A 20,972-nucleotide genomic window follows, 5' to 3' on the forward strand; every position below is an offset into this window, starting at 1 on the left:
CCAGCATCAGAATTATAGGGGTGCCAGAAGATGAGAGAGAGCAAGATATTGAAAACCTATTTGAAGAAATAATGACAGAAAACTTCCCCCACCTGGTGAAAGAAATGGACTTACAGGTCCAAGAAGCGCGGAGAACCCCAAACAAAAGGAATCCAAAGAGGACCACACCAAGACACATCATCATTAAAATGCCAAGAGCAAAAGATAAAGAGAGAATCTTAAAAACAGCAAGAGAAAGAAACTCAGTTACCTACAAGGGAATACCCATACGACTGTCAGCTGATTTCTCAACAGAAACTTTGCAGGCCAGAAGGGAGTGGCAAGAAATATTCAAAGTGATGAATACCAAGAACCTACAACCAAGATTACTTTATCCAGCAAAGCTATCATTCAGAATTGAAGGTCAGATAAAGAGCTTCACAGATAAGGAAAAGCTAAAGGAGTTCATCACCACCAAACCAGGATTATATGAAATGCTGAAAGGTATCCTTTAAGAAGAGGAAGAGGAAGAAAAAGGTAAAGGTACAAATTATGAACAACAAATATGCATCTATCAACAAGTGAATCTAAGAATCAAGTGAATAAATAATCTGATGAACAGAATGAACTGGTGATTATAATAGAATCAGGGACATAGAAAGGGAATGGACTGACTATTCCTGGGGGGGAATGGGGTGTGGGAGATGCGGGAAGAGACTGGACAAAAATCGTGCACCTATGGATGAGGACAGTGGGTGGGGAGTGAGGGCGGAGGGTGGGGCGGGAACTGGGAGGAGGGGAGATATGGGGGGAAAAAAAAGAGGAACAAATGTAATAATCTGAACAATAAAGATTTAATTTAAAAAAAAAAAAACAAAAAAAAAAAAAAAATAAAAAAAAAAAAAGAAAAAAATGTGTAGTTGTTAATATGTACTCACATATTTACCATTTCTGGTACTCTTCCTTCTTTCCTAAAGAACTGCTTTTAACATTCCTCAGCGCAGGTTCAGTGGCACCACATTTTCTCAGTTTTTGTTGATGTGAAAATGTCTGTTTCACCATTATATTTTTTAAATGTTACTTAAGAAATAATTGTTGACTCACAAGAACTTGATTCCTTCCCCAACTTGCCTCAATGATAATCTTATATAACCATAGTACATTATCAAAATAAGGAAATTTAGAGGCCTTTTTCTTGCCTTCACTTCTGAAGATTGTTTCACTGACATGACTGCCTATTGACCCACAAGCTCTATCTGGACGATCAGAGGATCCTTATTCCCTCCCCTGTCCTTGGAATTTATGTCACACTTATTCTTCCCAGACTAGCAGGCAATTCAAAGATGTGGTCTAGAGAGAGTAAGGTGTTGAGACCATCTGAACTGAATATGTGACTGAAAGTTAAAGCTTCTATATAAACTTTTAAGATTCTGGCAGGCAGGTGCCCAAGACCAGCCTTATATGTAAGTCCCCTTGCTTATTAAAACTCTAATCTGGAGTGGTCTGCCTCTTTCTTTGGTCTCTTGTCTTCTGCATACAGAGGCCAATTTCACATTCCACCTGGGAACTTCTAAGGTTGCAGTCTCATACCTGGAACTCTGGTTGGACAGTACCAGAGTTCTGACAATTTTGCCAGCCTTTAAAGATGTTTCATTTTCTGGTCTCCACTGTTTCTGATTAGAAGTCAACACTCAGTCCTCATTTCTTATATTATTACATTATTACACCCCCTTCACCCACTCCCCTTGCCACCCCAACACACACACACACACACAATGTATTTTTTTCTGGCAGCTTTCAAGATTTTCTTGTCTTTTGTTTTTAGCAGTTTGACTATGATATACCTGGGTGTGGTTTTCTTTGTGTTTATCCTACTTTGGGTTGCGCTTTCTGGACCTATGAGTTTATATTTTTCACATTTGGGAAGTATTTGGCTATTGTTCCTTCAATTGTTTGAGGTTTTTTTTTTGAACCACCCTTCTCCTCCAATTACACTATTATTCTACCACTTGATATTCTCCCACAGATCTCTGAAGTCTTTTTTATTTTTCTATCATTTTTCTCTGTTCTTAAGATGGGACAATTTCTATTATCTGTTTTCAAGTTCATTGACTCTTTGACCTGCCATCTCCAGTCTATTAGGCCCATACAGTGAATTTTTTATTTAAGCTAGTTCATTGTATTTCAACTCTAGGATTTCCATTTGAAAGTTTATATTTTTTCTGCTGAGATTTCCCATCTGTGCACTCATTAAGAAACATTTTTGTCTTTCTTGAGAATATTTAAAAATATGCTTTAAAGTCCTGCCTGCTAATTGCACATTTAGGTCACATCAGGATTGGTTTCTAATAATAGCTTCTTCTTGAGTTTGATCTCATTTTCTATTTCTTTGCATGTTTGGTCATTTTCTTTTATTATTATTATTTTATTAATTAATTTATTCCCCCCATTTTTAAATATTTTTTTTCAATTGCAGTTGACATACATTATTATATTGCTTTCAGGTGTATACCCCAGGGATTAGCCATTACATAACTTAGTAAGTGATCATCCCAATAAATCTCACACCCATCTGACTCCATCATAGTAATGAGGATATTATTGCCTATATTCCCTATGCTGTACTTTACATCCCCATGACCGTTCTGTAACAACCAATTTGTACTTCTTAATCCCTTCATCTTTTTCACCCCTTCCCCAATTCCCCTCCTATCTGACAACCATCAAAATGTTCTCCAACAGTGAATCTGTTTCTGGTCCATTTGTTCATTGATGTTGTTTTTTAGATTCAGCTGTTGATAGATATGTATTTCATGCCATTTTATTGCTCATATTTTTTATCTTTCCATTCCTCCTCTCCCTTCTTTTTCTTTTTCCTCTCCCTCTTTTGCAAAAAGGCCCTTTAACATTTCATATAATATTAGTTTGGTGTTGAACTCCTTTAGCTGTTTATTGTGTGGAAGTTCTTTATCTGTCCTTTGATTCTAAATGATAGCTTTGGCACTAGCCAATTCGGCTCAGTGGTTAGAGCATCAGCCTGGGGACTGAAGGGTCCTAGGTTTGGTTCCAGTCAAGGATACATACCTTGGTTGCAAGCTTGATCCCTGGCCCAGGTTGGGGTGTGTGCAGGAGGCAACCAATCAATGTGTCTTTCGCCCATTGATGTTTCTCTTTCTCTGTCTCCCCTTCTCTTCAACTATCTCTAAAAATCAATGGAAAAATATCCTCCAGTGAGGATTAACAAAACAAACAAACAAATAAAATAAATGATAGCTTTGCTGGGTAGAGTAATCTTGGTTGTAGGTCCTTGCTTTTCATCACTTTGAATATTTCTTGCCAATTCCGTCTGGCCTGCAAAGTTTCTGTTGAGAAATCTGCTGACAGTCTTATGGGAGCTCCCTTGTGGTAAGTAACTGCTTTTCTCTTGCTGCTTTTAAGATTATTTCTGTGGCCCTGGCCAGTGTGGCTCAGTTAGTTGAGTGTCGTCCCATGTACTGAGGGGTTGCTGGTTTAATTCCCGATTCAGGCACATACCCAGGTTGTGGGTTTGGGGTGTGCCAGAGGCAAGCAATTGATTTCTCTCTCCTTCCCTCTCTCTTTGAAATCAATAGAAATATATATTTTAAAAACACACAAAAGATTCTCTTTGTTTTTAACCTTTTGCATTTTAATTATGATGTGTCTTGGTGGAGGCCTCTTTGGGTTTATCTTGTTTGGGACTCTGTGCTTCCTGATTTGTATGTCTGTTTCATTCACCAAGTTGGGTAAGTTTTCTATCATCATTTTTTCAAATAGGTTTTCAATTTCCTGCTCTCTCTTTTCTCCTTCCAGCACCCTCATGATGTGAATGTTGGTATGCTTGAAGTTGTTCCAGAGGCTCCTTACACTAACCTCATTTTTTAAAAATTCTTTTATTTTAGCTGTTCTGATTAGGTGTTTTTTGCTTCCTTATATTCCAAATTGCTGATTTGATTCTCAGTTTCATCTGTTCTACTGTTAATTCTCTGTAAATTATTCTTTATTTCAGTTAGTGTATCCTTCATTTCTGACTGGTCCTTTTTATGCTGTTGAGGTTCTCACTGAGTTCATTGAGCATTCTTATAACCAGTGTTTTGAACTCTGTATCTAGTAGATTGCTTGCCTCCATTTTGTTTAGTGTTTTTGTTTTGTTTTTTTCTGGAGGTTTATTTTGTACTTTCATTTGGGACATTTTTCTTTGTCCCTTCATTTTGGCAGCCTTCCTGTGTTTGTTTCTATGTGTTAAGTAGAGCTGCTATGTCTCCCAGGCTTGGTAGAGTGGCCTTGTGTAGTAGTTATTCTGTAGGGTCCAGTGGCACAACCTCTCCAATCACCCAAGCGGGGCACTCAGGGTGTGCCCCCTGTGTGGGCTGTGTATACCCTCTTCTTGTAGTTGAGCCTTGATTGCTATTGGCACGTCAATGGGAGGGATTTGCCTGCAGGCTGATCAGCTGCAAGGACTGGCTGCAACCACAGACCACTGACCTCTGACCATTGTGGAGGATCAGCTGTGCCATGGGCCCACTCCACAGAAAAGAACTTACTTCAGTGTGGCTCTCGTGTCTGCTCAGTCAAACTTGTATGTGTTGATTGTGGGAGTGGTTGGGTAGTGATGTTTTGATGTGGTCTGAGGCTGTGGGGCCTCCTGGAAGGTGCAGGCCAAGGTTAGCTACCGCCTGTGTTCTGCCTGGGGCCACCCAGCCTGAGCCACAGAGCAATCTGCAGATGGCAGCTATTTGTGCTGGGCTTGGAGGTGCCCAGGTGAGGCCAAACTGTGAACCAAGGCTGGCTCCTGTTAGTGCCAAGCCTGGGGCAACTTGGCCATAGGTATGGGGCACACTGAGGCTAGAAGCTGCTCCTTTTACAGATTTTAGGAAAATCTTTTCCATTTGTATGTAACAGTCATTAGAAATAGCTTGGATGGACCTGACAGTTGGGTGGGGCAGGCCCTCTGGGAATCACCCGGTGCAAACAGTGTGAGCCAGGTTGATGGAATCTCAGATATGGCACCTACCTGCTGGCTCTGTTGGGGGAGGGTTCATCAAAGGAGTAATGGCCTCTGCCAGCACCTCTATCTGGCAGAATGCTGCCCCTCCAGCTCTTGCCCTAATGCTGGACAATTTAGTTCCTCCCCATGTGTCCCTGGTCCCTATCAAGCTGCTGCCCCAGTGCTGGAGCTCAGAGTTCCTTAGGACAAGTGCTGTGCTATACTCATTTTCATGACACAGTGCCTAGTATGTAAAGAATTCACTAAATGTTTATGTAATGAATGGATAAAGTATAAGATGTAGATATCACCTGAGAGTGAGTTGGGCCTTTAGAGAGTGGTAAATGTTTGGAACAGTTGATAAAAGACTGGGAAAAGTCTGAACAAGGACTAAAACAGGATGAATTTTATGTTTTGTTCTTTTGATTCTATTGCATGTACCTTAAATATTTTTCATGCCTTATTTTCTCCCTTATTTGTTAATTGTGAACTCTTTTCTTTCTTTTTTTCTCCAAAAATAAGTGTCCAGTTCAGGATTCTGGCTGATTAATATCTCTTGATTGCAGATCCAATGGATTTGAACAGAAGCGCTTTGCCCGGCTTGCCAGCAAGAAGGCGGTGGAGGAACTTGCCTACAAGTGGAGTGTCGAAGATATGTAACTTTTCTGAGGCTGTGGGGGTTCCTGGAGTTTGTGATACTGGACACAGACCAGCCAGATGTCAAGCTGTAAAAGCTGTCTATGGTCATAATCAGGCCCGCACACCAGCACCTCTTGGAACGCTAGTTTGAACCACTTGAGAAGGATTTCACCATTTGGAAAGAAGAATATTTGAAACCTGATGTTTGGACTGAGGCACCTGTAATTTCTCAGGTGCCTGCACTGGCGGTTGTTGCTGGCTTTCAGAAGAAACGTTGATTTCTAGTGTCCCAGGGTTTGTTCTTGGTTAGGTTTTTTAATAAACATACATTTATTTTTTTAAAATCACTTTCTGAACTGGGTATTCTGTTTCTGGGAAGAATACAAGCTAATAATATTGCATCCCTGGGGGATCATGAAAGGTAATGGTTGGAGTTTTCATTGACCTGGTATATAGAAAGCAGGATAGTAGCTATAAAACCCCTCCTAACTGGGTTTCGCTTTCTGTGGTTTCAGTTACGCATGGTCAGCCATGTCTGAAAATATTAAGTGGAGAATTCCAGAAATAGTAAGTTTTAAATTGCCCGTCGTTTTGAGTAACATGATGAAATCTTGCCCAGGATCTGAATCATCCCTTTGCCCAACATCTCCTTGCTCTATATGTTACCCACCCATTAGTCACTTGGTAGCCATCTGGGTTAGTCGATTGACTGTTGTGATATCTCAGTGCTTGTGTTCAAGTAACGCTTATTTTACTTACTAATGGCTCCAAAGCACAAGAGTAATGGTGCTGGCAGTTTGGATATGCCAAAGAGAAGCTGTAAAGCACTTCCTTTAAGTGAAAAGGTATGTATGTACAGGAAAAAACACAGTATATATAGGGTTCAGTACTATCTGTGATTCCAGGTATCCACTGGGGGTGTTAGAATGCATTCCCTGTAGGAAAGGGGGGACTACTGTATCAGTGAAAACTTTCACAGTGATAAAGCTTTCCTCTTAGGAAATAAGAGTGCTAAACTGGATTTAGGAAGAGACATGGCTATTTAGACCAGTGGTTCTCAACCTTCTGGCCCTTTAAATACAGTTCCTCATGTTGTGACCCAACCATAAAATTATTTTCGTTGCTACTTCATAACTGTAATGCTGCTACTGTTATGAATCGTAATGTAAATATCTGATATGCAGGATGGTCTTAGACGACCCCTGTGAAAGGGTCGTTCGACTGCCAAAGGGGTCGTGACCCACAGGTTGAGAACCACTGATTTAGAGACATGATAAAGGTAGTGTCAAAAATTAGTGGGGAAAACATGGATAATGGTGCTCAGAAATTGGCTTATTATATGGACAAAAAGTTGGATCCCCATTTCAAACCATATAAAAAAAACACACAAATACCACAGCAATTAAAGACCTAAATGAAAGGTAAAATCCTAAAGCAAATTAGAAAAAAACAGAGAATATCTTTGTGACCTTGGGGTGAGGATTTGTTAAGATCCTCAAAACACAATCCATGAGATTTGATAGTTTTGACTACTTCATAATTAAAAGATTTTTAGTTAACAAAGCATCCTATAGGCAAGGCTACAGATGGGTAGAGTTTAGAAGAAAATATTTGCAGTGTCTAAACTGACAAGAGATTGTATTATATAGGGATTGAATATAGAAATAACTACTGCAAATTGGGAAGAAAAACAAAAATGTGCAGAGAATTTGAATAGGTAAAAACTTAAAGGGAAAACCAGAATGGCCAATAAGTATGTTACCTCATCGAGAAATGCAAATGAAAACATGAATGAGATTCCATTAGTTTGGCCAAAACAAACAAGAGTCCGAACTTATGGAGAATGAAAACTCATGGGAGTTTCAACTGGTTCATCCACTCTGGAGAACAAACGGGCAATACTTAATTGAACTAAATAATATCTGGATGCAGTATTGAATAGTTTTTAAGAATGTATGTTGGCACTATACTGCCTGAGTTTGTAAGTGTGTGACCTTGATAAGTCAATTTCTCTGTGCCTTAGTTTCTTCATCTGTGAAATGGAGATAATAGTAATTAACTCAGGTTTATTGTGAGCTGAGAACAGTGCCTGACACATAGTACATGTCACAGAATTGTTGGTTGTTATTGTCATTGTCTTCCTTATCAAGTGTTCATAGCCATCTTCCATGATGGCTCCCCAGTGGTCCCTGATTCAAGTATTCAAGCCCTGTGTTGTACCCTCCCAACACAGAGGTGTGTAATGGTAGGATGTACGGGAAGTGTGTGACTTCTGAGTCTAAGTTATAAAAGACAGAAACATCTGCCTTGAGGACACTCAAGCAGCCCTTCGGAGAGGCCCATGTAGAAGAGAACTGAGCCTCTCACCAATTGGGACCACCAAGTTACCAACCATTTAAGTGAACTTTGGAATTGGATCTTCTAGCTTCATTCAAGCCTTAAAAAAAAAAAAAAGAAAGAAAGAAAAGAATAAGAAGAGTCCTGGCGTGTGTGGCTCAGTTGGTTGAGCATCATCCAGTACACCAAAATGTCACCAGTTCGATTTCTGGTCAGGACACATACCCATGTAGTGGTTTGATCTCTAATTAGGGTGTGTGCAGGAGGCAACCCATAGATGTTTCTGTCTCATATCAATGTTTCTGTCTTTCCCTCTCCCTGTCTCTCTAAAAAAATCAATAAAAACAAAAGAAAAAAAAGATGTGTGAGACCCTGATCAGCAGTGTGACCACAGCCTCATGAAATATCCTGAGCCAGAATCACCCAGCTCCAAATTCTTAATCCAAAGAAACTGTGAGATTATGTTTATTATTTTATTAAAAACAGCTTTATTGAGATACTAGAGGCCTGGTGCACGAATTCATGCATGGGTGGGGTCCCTTGGCCTGGCCTATTGGGGAGCCGGCCCCGGGGGGTGGGGGGGGAAGGGACCCTGGGGGTTGGCTGGCTGGGGGTGGGGCTGTGGGCAGTTGGAGCCGGCCCTGCCCCTGATCAGGGAGCGGCGGGGGGCGGGGGCGGTTGGGGGCGGGGCCAGCCAGGGGAAGGAGCCGCAGGCAGGGCTGGCCAGGGGGAGAGTCCACAGGAGATTAGGGGGGCCGATCAGGGCCAGATCGGGCTGGTTGGCCACCACAGTGCATGTCATAGTGATCAGTCATTCCACCGTTTGGTTGCTGGGCTTTTATATATATAGATAATTCATATACTAAACAGTTTTCCCACTTAAAGTGTATAGTTTAGTGGTTTTGAGGTATCACAGAGTTGTGCAACCATCACCACACTTAATTTTAAAACATTTTGATTATCTTATGGATACAAGAAACTATCCATTAGTGGTTACTCCACCTGTCACCATCTCCCCTAGTCCTAGGTAACTACTAATTTACTCTCTGTCTATATAGGTTTACCTGATCTGGACATTTCATATAATATGTGAATGTGATTATCATATAATATGTAGCCTTTGTGTCTGGCTCCTTTCACTTAGCATAATGTTTTCAAGATCCATCCATGTAGTAGTATGTATCAGTACTTCATTCCTTTTTATAGCTGAATAATATTCCCTTATGTGGATATTACACATTTTGTTCATGTATCAGTTGATGGACATTTGAATGGGTTCCACTTTTTGCCTATTGTGAATAATGCTGCTAGGAACATTTTTGGACAAGTTTTTGTATGGTCATATGTTTTCATTTTGCTTGGAGTAGAATTATTGCTGGGTTATATGGTAACTCTATGTTTAGCTTTATGAAGAACTACTAAACTTCCAAACCAGTGTATGAGAATTCCAGTTTCTTCACATCCTTGCTAATATTTGCTATTATCTCTTATTGATTACTAGAGGCCCAGTTCACGACATTCATCCACTGGGGTGGGGGTGGGGGGTGTCCCTCAGCCCATCCTGCACCCTCTCGCAGTCTGGAACCCCTTGGGGGATGTCCTTAGTACTCCGTGGAGGCAGGGGAGGCTCCTACCATCGCCACTGCACTTGCCAGCCGTGAGCCTGGCTTCTGGCTGAGCAGTGCTCCCCTGTGGGAGTGCACTGATCACCACACGGCAGCTCCTGCATTGAGTGTCTGCCCCCTGGTGGTCAATGTGCGTCATAGTGACCGGTTGTTCCGCCATTCAGTCGATTTGCATATTAGGGTTTTATTATATAGGATAGCCATCTAGTGAGTGTGAAGTGGTGTTTCATTGTGGGTTTCTTCTTATTACAGCAGTCTTTTTAACATTTCTTACAATGCTGGTTTGGTGGTGATAAACTCTTAGTTTTTTTTTTGTTTTGTTTTGTTTTTTTTGTCTGGGAAACTATTTCACAATCTATTTTGAATGATAGCCTTGCTGGATATAGTAATCTTGGTTTCAGATCCTTGCTTTTATTACCTTGAATACTTCATTCCATTCCCTTCTGGCCTATAGAGTTTCTGATGAGAAATCAGCTGAGAGCCTTATGGAAGCTCTTTTATAGGTAACAAACTGCTTTTCTCTTGCTGCCTTTAAGATTCTCCCTTTGTCTTTCATTTTTGGCATTTTAATTATGATGTGTATGGGCGTGTGCCTGTTTGGGTTCTTGCTTGGGACTCTCTGTGCCTCCTGAACTTGTGTGACATTTTCCTTCATCAGGTTAGGGAAGTTTTCTGTCATTATTTCTTCAAACAGGTTCTCTCTGCCTTTCTCACTATTTTCTCCTTCTGGCACTTTTATGATGTGGATATTATTACATTTCATGCTTTCCCACAGCTCCTGTCCTCCTGCCAGATGTTATGTGGGCACCTTTCTCAGTTCTGGTGCTCTGGGCTGGGGAGTCCAGCTAATTTTTTTTTTTGATTCTTTGATTTTTTTATACCCGGTCTTCTAATTTGCTGATCCGATCCTCATCTTCCTCTAATCTGCTATTTATTGCTTCCAATATATTCTTTATTTCTGCTGTCATTCTTCATTTCCAAGTAGTCATTTTCAGAGTTTCCATATCTTTTATCATGCTGTTGAGCATCCTTATAATCATTACTCTGAACTCTGTATCTGATAAATTGTTTATCTCCATTTCATTTGGCTCTTCTTCTGGAGAATTCTCTTGTTCTTTTATTCGGGGCTTTTTTTTTTCCCTTCCCCATTTTGGCTGCCTGTTTGGGTTTATTTTTATGCATTAGGTAGATCTGCTACAACCCCCAGTCTTTTGGAGGGTCTCTGGTGCAGGCCAATGTCAGACACTGTGACTGGCCCCGAGTACCCTGTTTGCAGCTATCAGTGCTCCACACCTTGTGGCTCCCCCTGCTGGGGCTGGGTGCCTTTGGAAAGGACCAAGATGTGCACCAAGGTCTGCTTTCTTAGTCTCCAGTCCAGAAGCATATCAGGCAAAGACTCAAAGCACCAGAGATCCACCTCTGCCAGCAGGCTGATTGTTATTCTCAGTCTCTTAATGAGCTGCAGGCTGTAGACCACAGCAGGGAGTAAACTCCACAGGGTGGTGCCAGAGGTTTTCTAATGGGTGGGACAATTGCTTCCTTCCAGGCACAAGCTGCCTGGATGGGAAAGGTCTGCCTGAGAAAGATGTCCTCTGCAGTATGGGAGAATGACTCAGCACAGTGACCCAGGTCTCTGCCCTCCAAGCTCTATCCCCTGATCCCCCAACCCTGGATTCTTCTCACACTTCTAGTCTGTTAGGTTAGGTGGCTCAGGAGGTGATGTAGGAAATAAACAGAGTTGAGTCAATCAGAAAAGAAAGAAAGGAAAGGTTTTATTCTGCATCCCTGGGCGGCCCACGCACCCCAAAGACAGGGCCAGTAGATTCACGCCCACAGGGAGGGGGGGCTTTGTTTTATACTATGGTTGGGTGAGGGGCGGGGACATGAACTGAGGAAGTTTCCGCCATAGGGGGTTGGCAGGGTATTCAGGAAGGAGTCAGTCTCAGTGTGGTGGTCGAGTGGATTCAGGGAGAAGCTGGTATCTGTGTCTGGCATGCTGATCTGTCAGAAATTCCAGTGTGTGTGGGGGGGTCCATTATCTCATCACACGTCTACATGTATCCGATCCTGGGCTCTTGGACCTAACATCCTGGCCTTTTGGTGATAGGGGACGCTGACTCATTCTGACTGCTTCCAGCTGACCATGGACGATGAAGGGGGGGTTTAAAGGCCAGGGTCAGGCAGAGGCAGGTCAGAGGGGTGCCGAGTGTAGGGATGGAGCAGGAGCTTATTCACAGTCACCCGTGACATCTCCACAATCCGGGAGCAGATGCACTTGAGGAGGCAGGGGGCTAGGAGAAAAAAGACACAGATGAGAATCAGGGGCCCTATCATGGGTAGGACCCAGGTGGCTAAGGGGCTTTGGATCCAGGCGAAAGGAGAGTTGTCCTGGAAGTGTCATGCATGTAGTTTTTCATTCAGCTTAGTCGGGGTCTGTATGTTTTGCTCCACTACTCTGGACTCATTGATGTAGTAGCAGCATTCTTCCTGAAGGAATATGCAGGTTCCTCCTCTTTCTGCAGTCAGAAGGTCTAAGGCGCACCGGTTCTGTAGGGCTACTTGGGCTATTGATGTTATCTGTCGCTGTAGGGAGGCTAAAGAGGCAGTAGTGGACTCCAGGGCTAACTGGAGCTTGTCATTAAAGTCCTGAGCAGTGACCAGACTGTTCCCGAGGGCCCCCCAGTGAGGCCTATCGAGGTAGTGATACTCACCCCTAACTTGACAGGGAAGAAGGCGGCCCAGCAGGCCCGGGGGTGGGATGGAGGGAGCAGCCAGGCGAGCTCTGACTCTCCATACAAGGTTAGTTGGGGAACTACTGTGACCACAAAGCAAGGCCCAGGGTCAGAGGAGTTCATGCAGTTGAAGGTACCCGGGCTGGCCTTGGTGAGACTGGCTACGGTGTGGTATTGGGTACAGTTTCAAGTGACTCATCCCCCAGTTACCGGATTACTGGTCTGGTAGCATATCCGTGGGGGCAGGGTGGGCTCTGGAGTTTTGGAAGGCATCACGGACCTTGAACCTCCACACATAAGCGGGTGGGGTGGGTGTAGGTTGCTCAGGGGTCCTCTTGAGTCTGGAAAGGCGATGCCATGATGGATCGCCGAATAGCTTTGCCTCAGTGGGGGTTGCAAGGATTAGTGTGAGGTCCCGGTGTGAGGTCCCGTCCACCTAGGCTCCAAGGCTTGTGGATGCAGGTTCTTAAGGAGGACTGAGTCACCAGGGTGAAGGGCTGGTCCTTGGGAGTCCTGGTCAGTTGGTTCTGGCTTGGGCAGAAACCTGTCAGCATGTTCTCGAAGCAATTGCCTGGGTAAGATATGGAAGATAAGTACCCAGGGGAAGGGGATCAGTAAGGAGACGATGGTTGAGCAGGAAGGGTCAAAAGGGCTCAAGAAGGTAGGGCTCCTTGGTGTAGCCTGGATTCTGGTCAGAGCCATGGTCAGGAGGTTCAGCCAGGAGCTGCGAATTTCTAGAGAGAGTTTAGTTAGATGGTCCAATATGTTGGAATTGAGTGGCTATGATGAGGGTTCGAGCCAGTGACAGACAAATCCAGCAGGATGTAGAGGAGGAGGGATTGATGTTAGAGAGTAGATGCAAAGTTGTGTTGATGAGAGTGGGCATAGGAGTAGGTCCAGAGTTCGTAAATAGAGAGTGACACTAGAGGATTTCCCATCCAGACAGTAGAATTGATGACTCCCTCATCATTCCATGTCCCATTTCACCTGAAAATATGAAAAACCTGAGCTTTTTCTGGAGTAAAAATTGGAGGGTCCCTTGCCAGGTAAGGGCCTGTGAGGAATGATGGGTCATCAGGTCCTGGATGGTGTCGCTGAATCTTCTTCAGGGATGGTGGGAGGCATTTGGTGAGCCTGAGAGAGGTAGGTATTGCAGTGAAAGTGGGAGGGAATGTTAGAATGCGCTGTTATCCAAGGTAAAAGAAAGGGACGGAGCAGTGGAAGCCAGGTACCTGGATATGAGGCTGGAGAAAAGGCGGGGGGAGGGAGGGAGCAGGTCGCGCAGCCTGTTCCCAGGCCTCTAGCCGCTTGGATTTTAAAACTGCCGCATTTTTCCTAGAGATAATGATCTCAGTTTCTGATAATAGCCAGTCTGTTGAATAAACCTGTGCATTCAAGGACGTTTCCTTTGGGAAGGGTGGAGGGGATGGGGCGAGAAGGCGCTGAGGTCAGATTATAGTTTTCAGAGCATTAAAGGGATGAGGATATTGGCCTTGGGATCTATGGGCTCAGTGAGGGGGCGGGGGGTTCCTTCACCATGTCATGTCATAGAGGAGGTTTGCAAGAAGACTACAGTTGTGAACCCGGAGGCAAGAGTACCCAGTGAGCCTGAAGAAGGAGAACATTTCTTGTTCAGAGGAGGGGACAGTCGTGGAGAAGATAAGGAGATAAGGCGTTCACAGCGAGACTGAGGTAGGCGACTGTGGTCTGGGACAACAGGGCCCCATAACAGGACGCATGGCAGTGGGGAATCGGCGTCCCTGTGAAGGGAGGGGGCCAGGAGTGGAAGGAGCAGGGAGGCTGAAGGGCTCCGAGTGAGCTGCAGAGTTGCTGCTAGGATGGTGAGGATATCTCGTCCTAACAGGGGCACGGGGCATGAAAACATGACTAAGAACAAGTGGGTTATAGGGCTATCATCAAGGAGGCAGGGAAGGGGTCCGGTGGCCAGTGGGCAGGCAGATTTGCTGTCAATACCCATGACCGAGATCTTGGAAGGAAAAAGGGGCCCTAAAAAGCAGGGCAGGACAGAGAAGGCAGCCCCCGTGTCGATCAGGAAGGAGACCCGTTGCACCCATTACCTTCATTGTGACCTGGGCTTGGCAAGGGTGATTGGGGGGGTCATCGAGTCGGGGCTTCAGCCAGTCCCAGCATGGCCAGCGGCGGGTCATGACCTGGAAGGACGGCCCCTCCATGCTGGGGCGCAGAGGGTCTGCCACTTTTCCAGGGGCAGTCACTTTTCCAGTGGCCTCTTAAGCCTCACACTGGGCAGGGCTTGGTTGGAGCCCGGGGCCGGGGGCACTGCTTTGCTCAGTGGCCTTCATTTCCGCATTTGAAGCATTCTCCAGGTGGCGTTCCTTTCGTTGCACCCCCACCGCGCACAGCCCCCTTGGGGCCATGGTGGCTGCCTTCGACCACAGGGCTGCAACCAAGGCATGAGTTTGCAGGTCTACCTTCTGTCGAAGGCAGGCCTCCCGATTTGATTCTGCCTGCTCCTCACGGGTATTAACCTTAAAGGCCATGTTCACTCGATCTCAGACTGGGGTCTGAGGGCTATTAAGGACCTTAAAGGTCAGGTTAAAAAGGTTTATGGAAGTTTACGGTTAAGGTGGTCAGGTCTGTGGAAAAGGACCTGACATGCCTCTCAATCTGTGAGGCTGGATGTAGAGAGTGGGGGCATAGACTCAGACTATGCCCTCAGTCCCTGCTGCCTCCCTCAGGGGTAGAATGGGCACAGAAATAAAGAGGCTGTTTTGGAGCTAACGTTCTCAGGATTTGGGCTCTCAGGGATAGGGGAGTAGGTGGCTGCTGGTTAAGAGGGTCTGAAGAGAAAGAGCTGAGGCGTTTTGCAAAGGGAACTGGCTGGCCACCTGTGAATTAAATTGCTGGCAGTCATGGGGACAGAGATTTGGCGGAGCGCAAAGAGGAAGGGGGGCAGTTAGAATGAACACCAGCGCACAGGGGGAACACCGCAACCTCCCAGGGGCGGGGCAGAAGGGAGGAGGGACAGAGGAAGGTGGGACCTGTGGACTGGGGAAGCAGGCAGGGTGGGGGCGGGGTTGTCATCTGGCGACTTGAGTTTCCCGCTCCCGCAGTGGCTGCTGCTGCGGCGGTGGCGGCAGCCAGTGGTCACAGACGGGCGGAAGAGGGGAGGCGGTATCAGCAGGTAATGGCAGAAGACGGGAGGCGGGATCAGTAGGTAACGGCGGAGAAGGCGTGGCTGGAGGAGGGTCTGGCAGGGAGGGAGGAGAAGAGGGTGTGGATGAACAGGGGCATGAGGCCAGCGGGAGAATGGGCGGCTTTTGCCCGGGGAGTTCACGGTGGTCTCTGGTGGAGGAGGGGTGGGAGGACGCAGGGACAATGGCGGTGCCATCGCCGCCCCCCACACACAGCACATGAACCCACCCACACACACATACCACACACACCGTGGGCTCGGCGGCACGCTGCGCAGCACGGCCACAGCCCGGGGGAAGGAGGGAGGACGGGGCGAAGAGAGGAGGTGGAAGGAACTTTGGGTGAGGGGGACCGGGATGCAGATGGGGTGGAGAGAGAGAAAGAGAGACTTGGGCACATTTCCCAGTTCGCTGGCAGAAATTACTGAGATCGGTGCAGACGGTAAAGTCAAGTCCCGCTTTCATACTGAGGCCATGCTACGTTACAGAAATAGGATGCAGGTCCGGGGCAGGCCAAGTGTTTAGCCAGATGGGTGAGCAGGCACCCTAGAGGTGTGCTCGGATTAATTTTGGAATTTGGATGCCCCGTGCTCAATGCCCGTGGCCTGTAGCGGGGCGAAAGGCTGACATTTCAGCGGTTTAACCCTGCTATGGACGAACGGAGGGACGGGGGGGAGGGGGGGAGGGGAGGGGTAAGAGACATCTCTGCTACCTCTCTGAGGTCCGGAGAAACCTTCCTGGAAGGGTCCGGAAAGACTGTCTCTGACGTGGCTGCGTTTACAGACAGAGACGGGCGGGTGGCCACCAGGAACGGGCATGGGGGCGGGGCAGGACTCACCGCTGATGTTGCCAAACCGGGAAAGGGTTGCCGAGATGAAGAAACAAGGTCCTGATGGATCCTGGGCCACGAGGAGGGCGAGGCGGGCACCCCGAGCCATGGAGGGACGGCCAAATGGGGTGCTCGCGCCACCCGGGTTTCAAGGCACCAAATGTTAGGTTAGGTGGCTCAGGAGGCGGCATAGGAAATAGAGTTGAGTCAATCAGAAAAGAAAGAAAGGAAAGGTTTTATTCTGCGTCCCCGGGCGACCCACGGACCCCAAAGACAGGGCCAGTGGATTCGTGCCCACAGGGGGGGGGCTTTGTTTTATACTGCGGTTGAGTGAGGGACGGGGACATGAACTGAGGAAGTTTCCACCACAGGGGTCGGCAGGGTATTCAGGAAGGAGTCAGTATCTGTGTGGGGGTCTTGTGGATTCAGGGAGAAGCTGGTATCTGTGTCTGGCATGCTGATCTGTCAGAAATTCCAGGGGGCGTGTCCATTATCTCATCACATGTCTGCATGTATCCGATCCTGGGCTCTCTCTGACCTAACATAGTCCACTCTGCCCTCCCTCTCCTGGAGCCCAAGGCTGCACACGAAATGTGTGTTGGCCCACTAAGAGAGTGCCTGCATTTCCAGCCACCTCTCCCTGGCAGACAGCATCCCTGCTACTTTTCACAGCCAGATGTTACGTGCGCACCTTTCTCAGTTCTGGTGGTCTGGGCTGGGGAGTCCAGCTTAGGCTTTAGACCCAGAGTTCTCAGTGGCACCCCCCCACAGCTGAGATGACCCTCCGGAACTCCACCAGTTCCCGGGGTGCCTGGAAAGCCCTCTCATGCCTTCGCGCTTCCTACCAGTCTCTATGCGGTCTCCATTTGATGTCCTTGGTTATATAAGGTTTCTCTCCAGCTAGTCTTCAGTTGGTTATTCAGGATGATTTTTCCATATTTCAGTTGTAATTCCAGTTTGGTCCTGAGGAAATGTCAGTGTAGCTTCCACTTAATCCACTGCCATCTTGGAATCACTTTTTTAAAAAAAAAAACAACACTTTTTTTTTTTAATTGATTTTAGAGAGAGGAAGAGAGAGGGAGAGAGAGGGGTAGAACATTGATGAGAGAAAAACATGGGTCAGCTGTCTCCTGCAAACCCCCTATTGGGGATTGAGCTCGCAACCTGGGCATGTGCCCTGACTAGAAATTGAACCGGCAACCTCTTGGGGCATGGAATGACACTCAACCAACTATGCCACACCAGCTGGGCTCCTTGTGGTAGTTTAAAAAAAATTGATTGATTTTAGATAAAGAGAGAAAGGGAGAGGGAGCAAAACATCAATTTGTTCTTCCACTTATTTATGCATTCATTGGTTGCTTCTTGTATGTGTCCTGACTGGGGACCGAACTCACAATCTTGGTGTATCAGCATGATGCTCTAACCAAATGAGCTATCCAGTCAAGGCCCTCATTGTGTTTTTTTTTTATTTTTTATTGTTTGTTTGTATTTTTGTTAATTCTCACCTGAGGATGTTTTCCCATTGATTTTTAGAGAGAGTGGAAGAGAAAGGGAAAGACAGAGAGAAACATCGAAGTGAGAGAAACACATCGATTGGTTACCTCCTGCATGTGTCCTGACCAGGGCCCAGGCTGGGGAGGAGCCTGCAACTGAGGTACATGCCCTTGACCAGAACTGAACCTGGGACCCTTTGGTCCGCAATCTGACACTCTATCCACTGAGCCAAACCAGGTAGGCCCTCATTGAGGTTTTGATATACATTTCCCTAACGACTAATGATGCTCACTATCTTCATGTATTTTCTTTAGAGAAATGTTTATTCAAATCCTTTGCCCATTTCTTAATTGGGTTATTTGACATACACTCATTTATATTCTAAGTTACAAGTCTCATCAAATATATGATTTGTAAATATTTTCTCTCGTTCTGTGGGTGTTACTGTATTAAGCTGCTGATTTGAAGTAATTTGTTTTACAGAAATAGATAACTAATGCATTAAATATGTACATATCTTACTTCAAAGCAGTTCCATCCATGCTGTAAAAAAAGGTAAGATTTCATTCTTTTTTTTGTGCTGAGTAATATTCTATTGTATGTATGTACCACTGCTTTTTCATCCACTTGTCTGCTGATGGGTACGTGGGTTCCTTCCATATCTTGGCTATTGTGAATAATGAGAGTGGCGGCATTTTTAAAGGAGAAGATATATATGTCTAACCCACTAGACTAGGGTTTATGGGAGGGAACAGCATGGGGAACAGAGAGAAAGGGAAACAAAGAGTGGCCTTGCCCGCCAGTGTGTCTCGGTGGTTGATTGTTGACCTATCATGGTTTGATTCCCAGTCAGGGCACATGCGTGGGTTGTGGGCTTGATCTCTATTAGGGGGTGTGCAGGAGGCAGCTGATCAATGATCCTCTCTCATCATGGATGTTTCTATCCCTCTTTCTTCCTTCCTCTCTCTGAAATCAATAAAAACATTTTTTTTAAAGAGTGGCCTTGCATGGATGTAGTGTGCCCTGAACTCAGGTGTGTGATCAATTCAGCTGTCAGCACCTGAGGCCCTGAGCGCAGCCCCAGAAGCAAGGTCTTGCGCTAGTGGAATTGACATTTAGTGCCTGTATTAGGGTGGGCTAAGCTGCTATGATAGCCTCCAAATGGACTGGCTTACCATAACGGCACAATAGGTGTTTGTTTTTCCCCCCTCCTCACTCATGTAATGCCAGGTTGAGCCAGTAGGGGTTGGGGGATACTCCAATCCATACAGTCATTTAGGGATGAGGCTGATGCCAGTGTTACCACGGTCTCCAAGGTTGCTTTGGGCATTGCCTTTTTAGTGAGTTGAGCAGAGCTTGGAGGACGCATGGCAGATGTTATGGGCCAGCTCTAGAAGGGGCACACACTCCCATTCACCTTCTGTTGGCTGGAACTCAGTTGCATGGCTGCCCCTTAATTCTGGGAAGCAGGAGAAATGTAACACACACCCAGGAAGAAGGGAGGAGTGGGTGTGGCTGGACAGCTGCTATCTCTGCTGCAGAGTGCACTTAGATTCCTGAAGTAAGGCCGTCCCCCAGCCAGGAGACAGACCTGGACTTTGAAATAACTTTGAGATCTGAACATCTCAAAGGTACTCCATTTTCGGACAGAAGTTCTCTCACGCAGACACTGCTGATTCTCATAGCCACTTGGCCTGGAGGTCAAACCCTCCCTAGTATTAGCTACAACAATCAAGGTTTAACTATAAGACTGCGCACAAAGACCACTAGGGGGTGCACCAAGGAAGCATAACAAAATGCGGAGACAAAGAAACAGCACAAAATTGTCAATGGAAGATATAGAGTTCAGAACCACACTTTTAAGGTCTCTCAAGAACTGTTTAGAAGCCGCCGATAAACTTAATGAGATCTACAAGAAAACTAATGAGACCCTCGATGTTATATTGAGGAACCAACTAGAAATTAAGCATACACAGACTGAAATAACGAATATTATACAGACTCCGACAGCAGACCAGAGGAGCGCAAGAATCAAGTCAATGATTTGAAATGCGAGGAAGCAAAAAACACCCAACCAGAAAAGCAAAATGAAAAAAGAATCCAAAAATGCGAGGATAGTGTAAGGAGTCTCTGGGACAGCTTCAAGCGTACCAACATCAGAATTATAGGGGTGCCAGAAGATGAGAGAAAGCAAGATATTGAAAACCTATTTGAAGAAATAATGACAGAAAACTTCCCCCACCTGGTGAAAGAAATAGACTTACAGGTCCAAGAAGCGCGGAGAACCCCAAACAAAAGGAATCCAAAGAGGACCACACCAAGACACATCATAATTAAAATGCCAAGAGCAAAAGATAAAGAGAGAATCTTAAAAACAGCAAGAGAAAGAAACTCAGTTACCTACAAGGGGATACCCATACGACTGTCAGCTGATTTCTCAACAGAAACTTTGCAGGCCAGAAGGGAGTGGCAAGAAATATCCAAAGTGATGAATACCAAGAACCTACAACCAAGATTACTTTATCCAGCAAAGCTATCATTCAGAATTGAAGGTCAGATAAAGAGCTTCACAGATAAGGAAAAGCTAAAGGAGTTCATCACCACCAAACCAGGATTATATGAAATGCTGAAAGGTATCCTTTAAGAAGAGGAAGAGGAAGAAAAAGGTAAAGGTACAAATTATGAACAACAAATATGCATCTATCAACAAGTGAATCTAAGAATCAAGTGAATAAATAATCTGATGAACAGAATGAACTGGTGATTATAATAGAATCAAGGACATAGAAAGGGAATGGACTGACTATTCTTGGGGGGGAAAGGGGTGTGGGAGATACGGGAAGAGACTGGACAAAAATCGTGCACCTATGGATGAGGACAGTGGGTAGGGAGTGAGGGCAGAGGGTGGGGCGGGAACTGGGAGGAGGGGAGTTATGGGGGGGAAAAAAGAGGAACAAATGTAATTATCTGAACAATAAAGATTTAATTAAAAAAAATAAAAAAAAATGCTTAAAAAAAAAAAAAAGGTACTCCATTTTCTAACTGGAGATTCTCCGCTGGAGTCTACAAGACAGGGCTGTCTCTTCCCTAATTGGCAGTGGCCGTCAGAGAGGAGTCAGGCAGGGAGATGAGGGGTAGACTGGACGTGTGTCTAGAAGC

General features: G+C 45.5%; 1 protein-coding gene across 13 annotated transcripts in view; it reads left to right on the forward strand.

Moving 5' to 3' along the window:
- The window catches only part of BUD13 (BUD13 homolog), a 31,189-nt gene extending 25,219 nt beyond the window's left edge, over nucleotides 1-5,970 (forward strand). For 12 of the 13 annotated variants that reach the window (XM_036324252.1, XM_036324249.1, XM_036324250.1 and 9 more), the window contains one exon: nucleotides 5,551-5,970. In XM_036324252.1, coding sequence (XP_036180145.1) covers nucleotides 5,551-5,644 — 94 coding nt within the window. In that variant the 3' untranslated portion in view covers nucleotides 5,645-5,970. Of the gene's footprint in view, nucleotides 1-5,506 lie in introns of all 13 variants that reach the window. The other variant, XM_036324246.1, reaches the window with a different exon arrangement.
- Nucleotides 5,971-20,972: the final 15,002 nt, after the last annotated feature.

This window comes from Myotis myotis, unplaced genomic scaffold (assembly GCF_014108235.1).
Source record: "Myotis myotis isolate mMyoMyo1 unplaced genomic scaffold, mMyoMyo1.p scaffold_m19_p_10, whole genome shotgun sequence".
In the NCBI taxonomy this organism is placed as follows: domain Eukaryota; kingdom Metazoa; phylum Chordata; class Mammalia; order Chiroptera; family Vespertilionidae; genus Myotis; species Myotis myotis.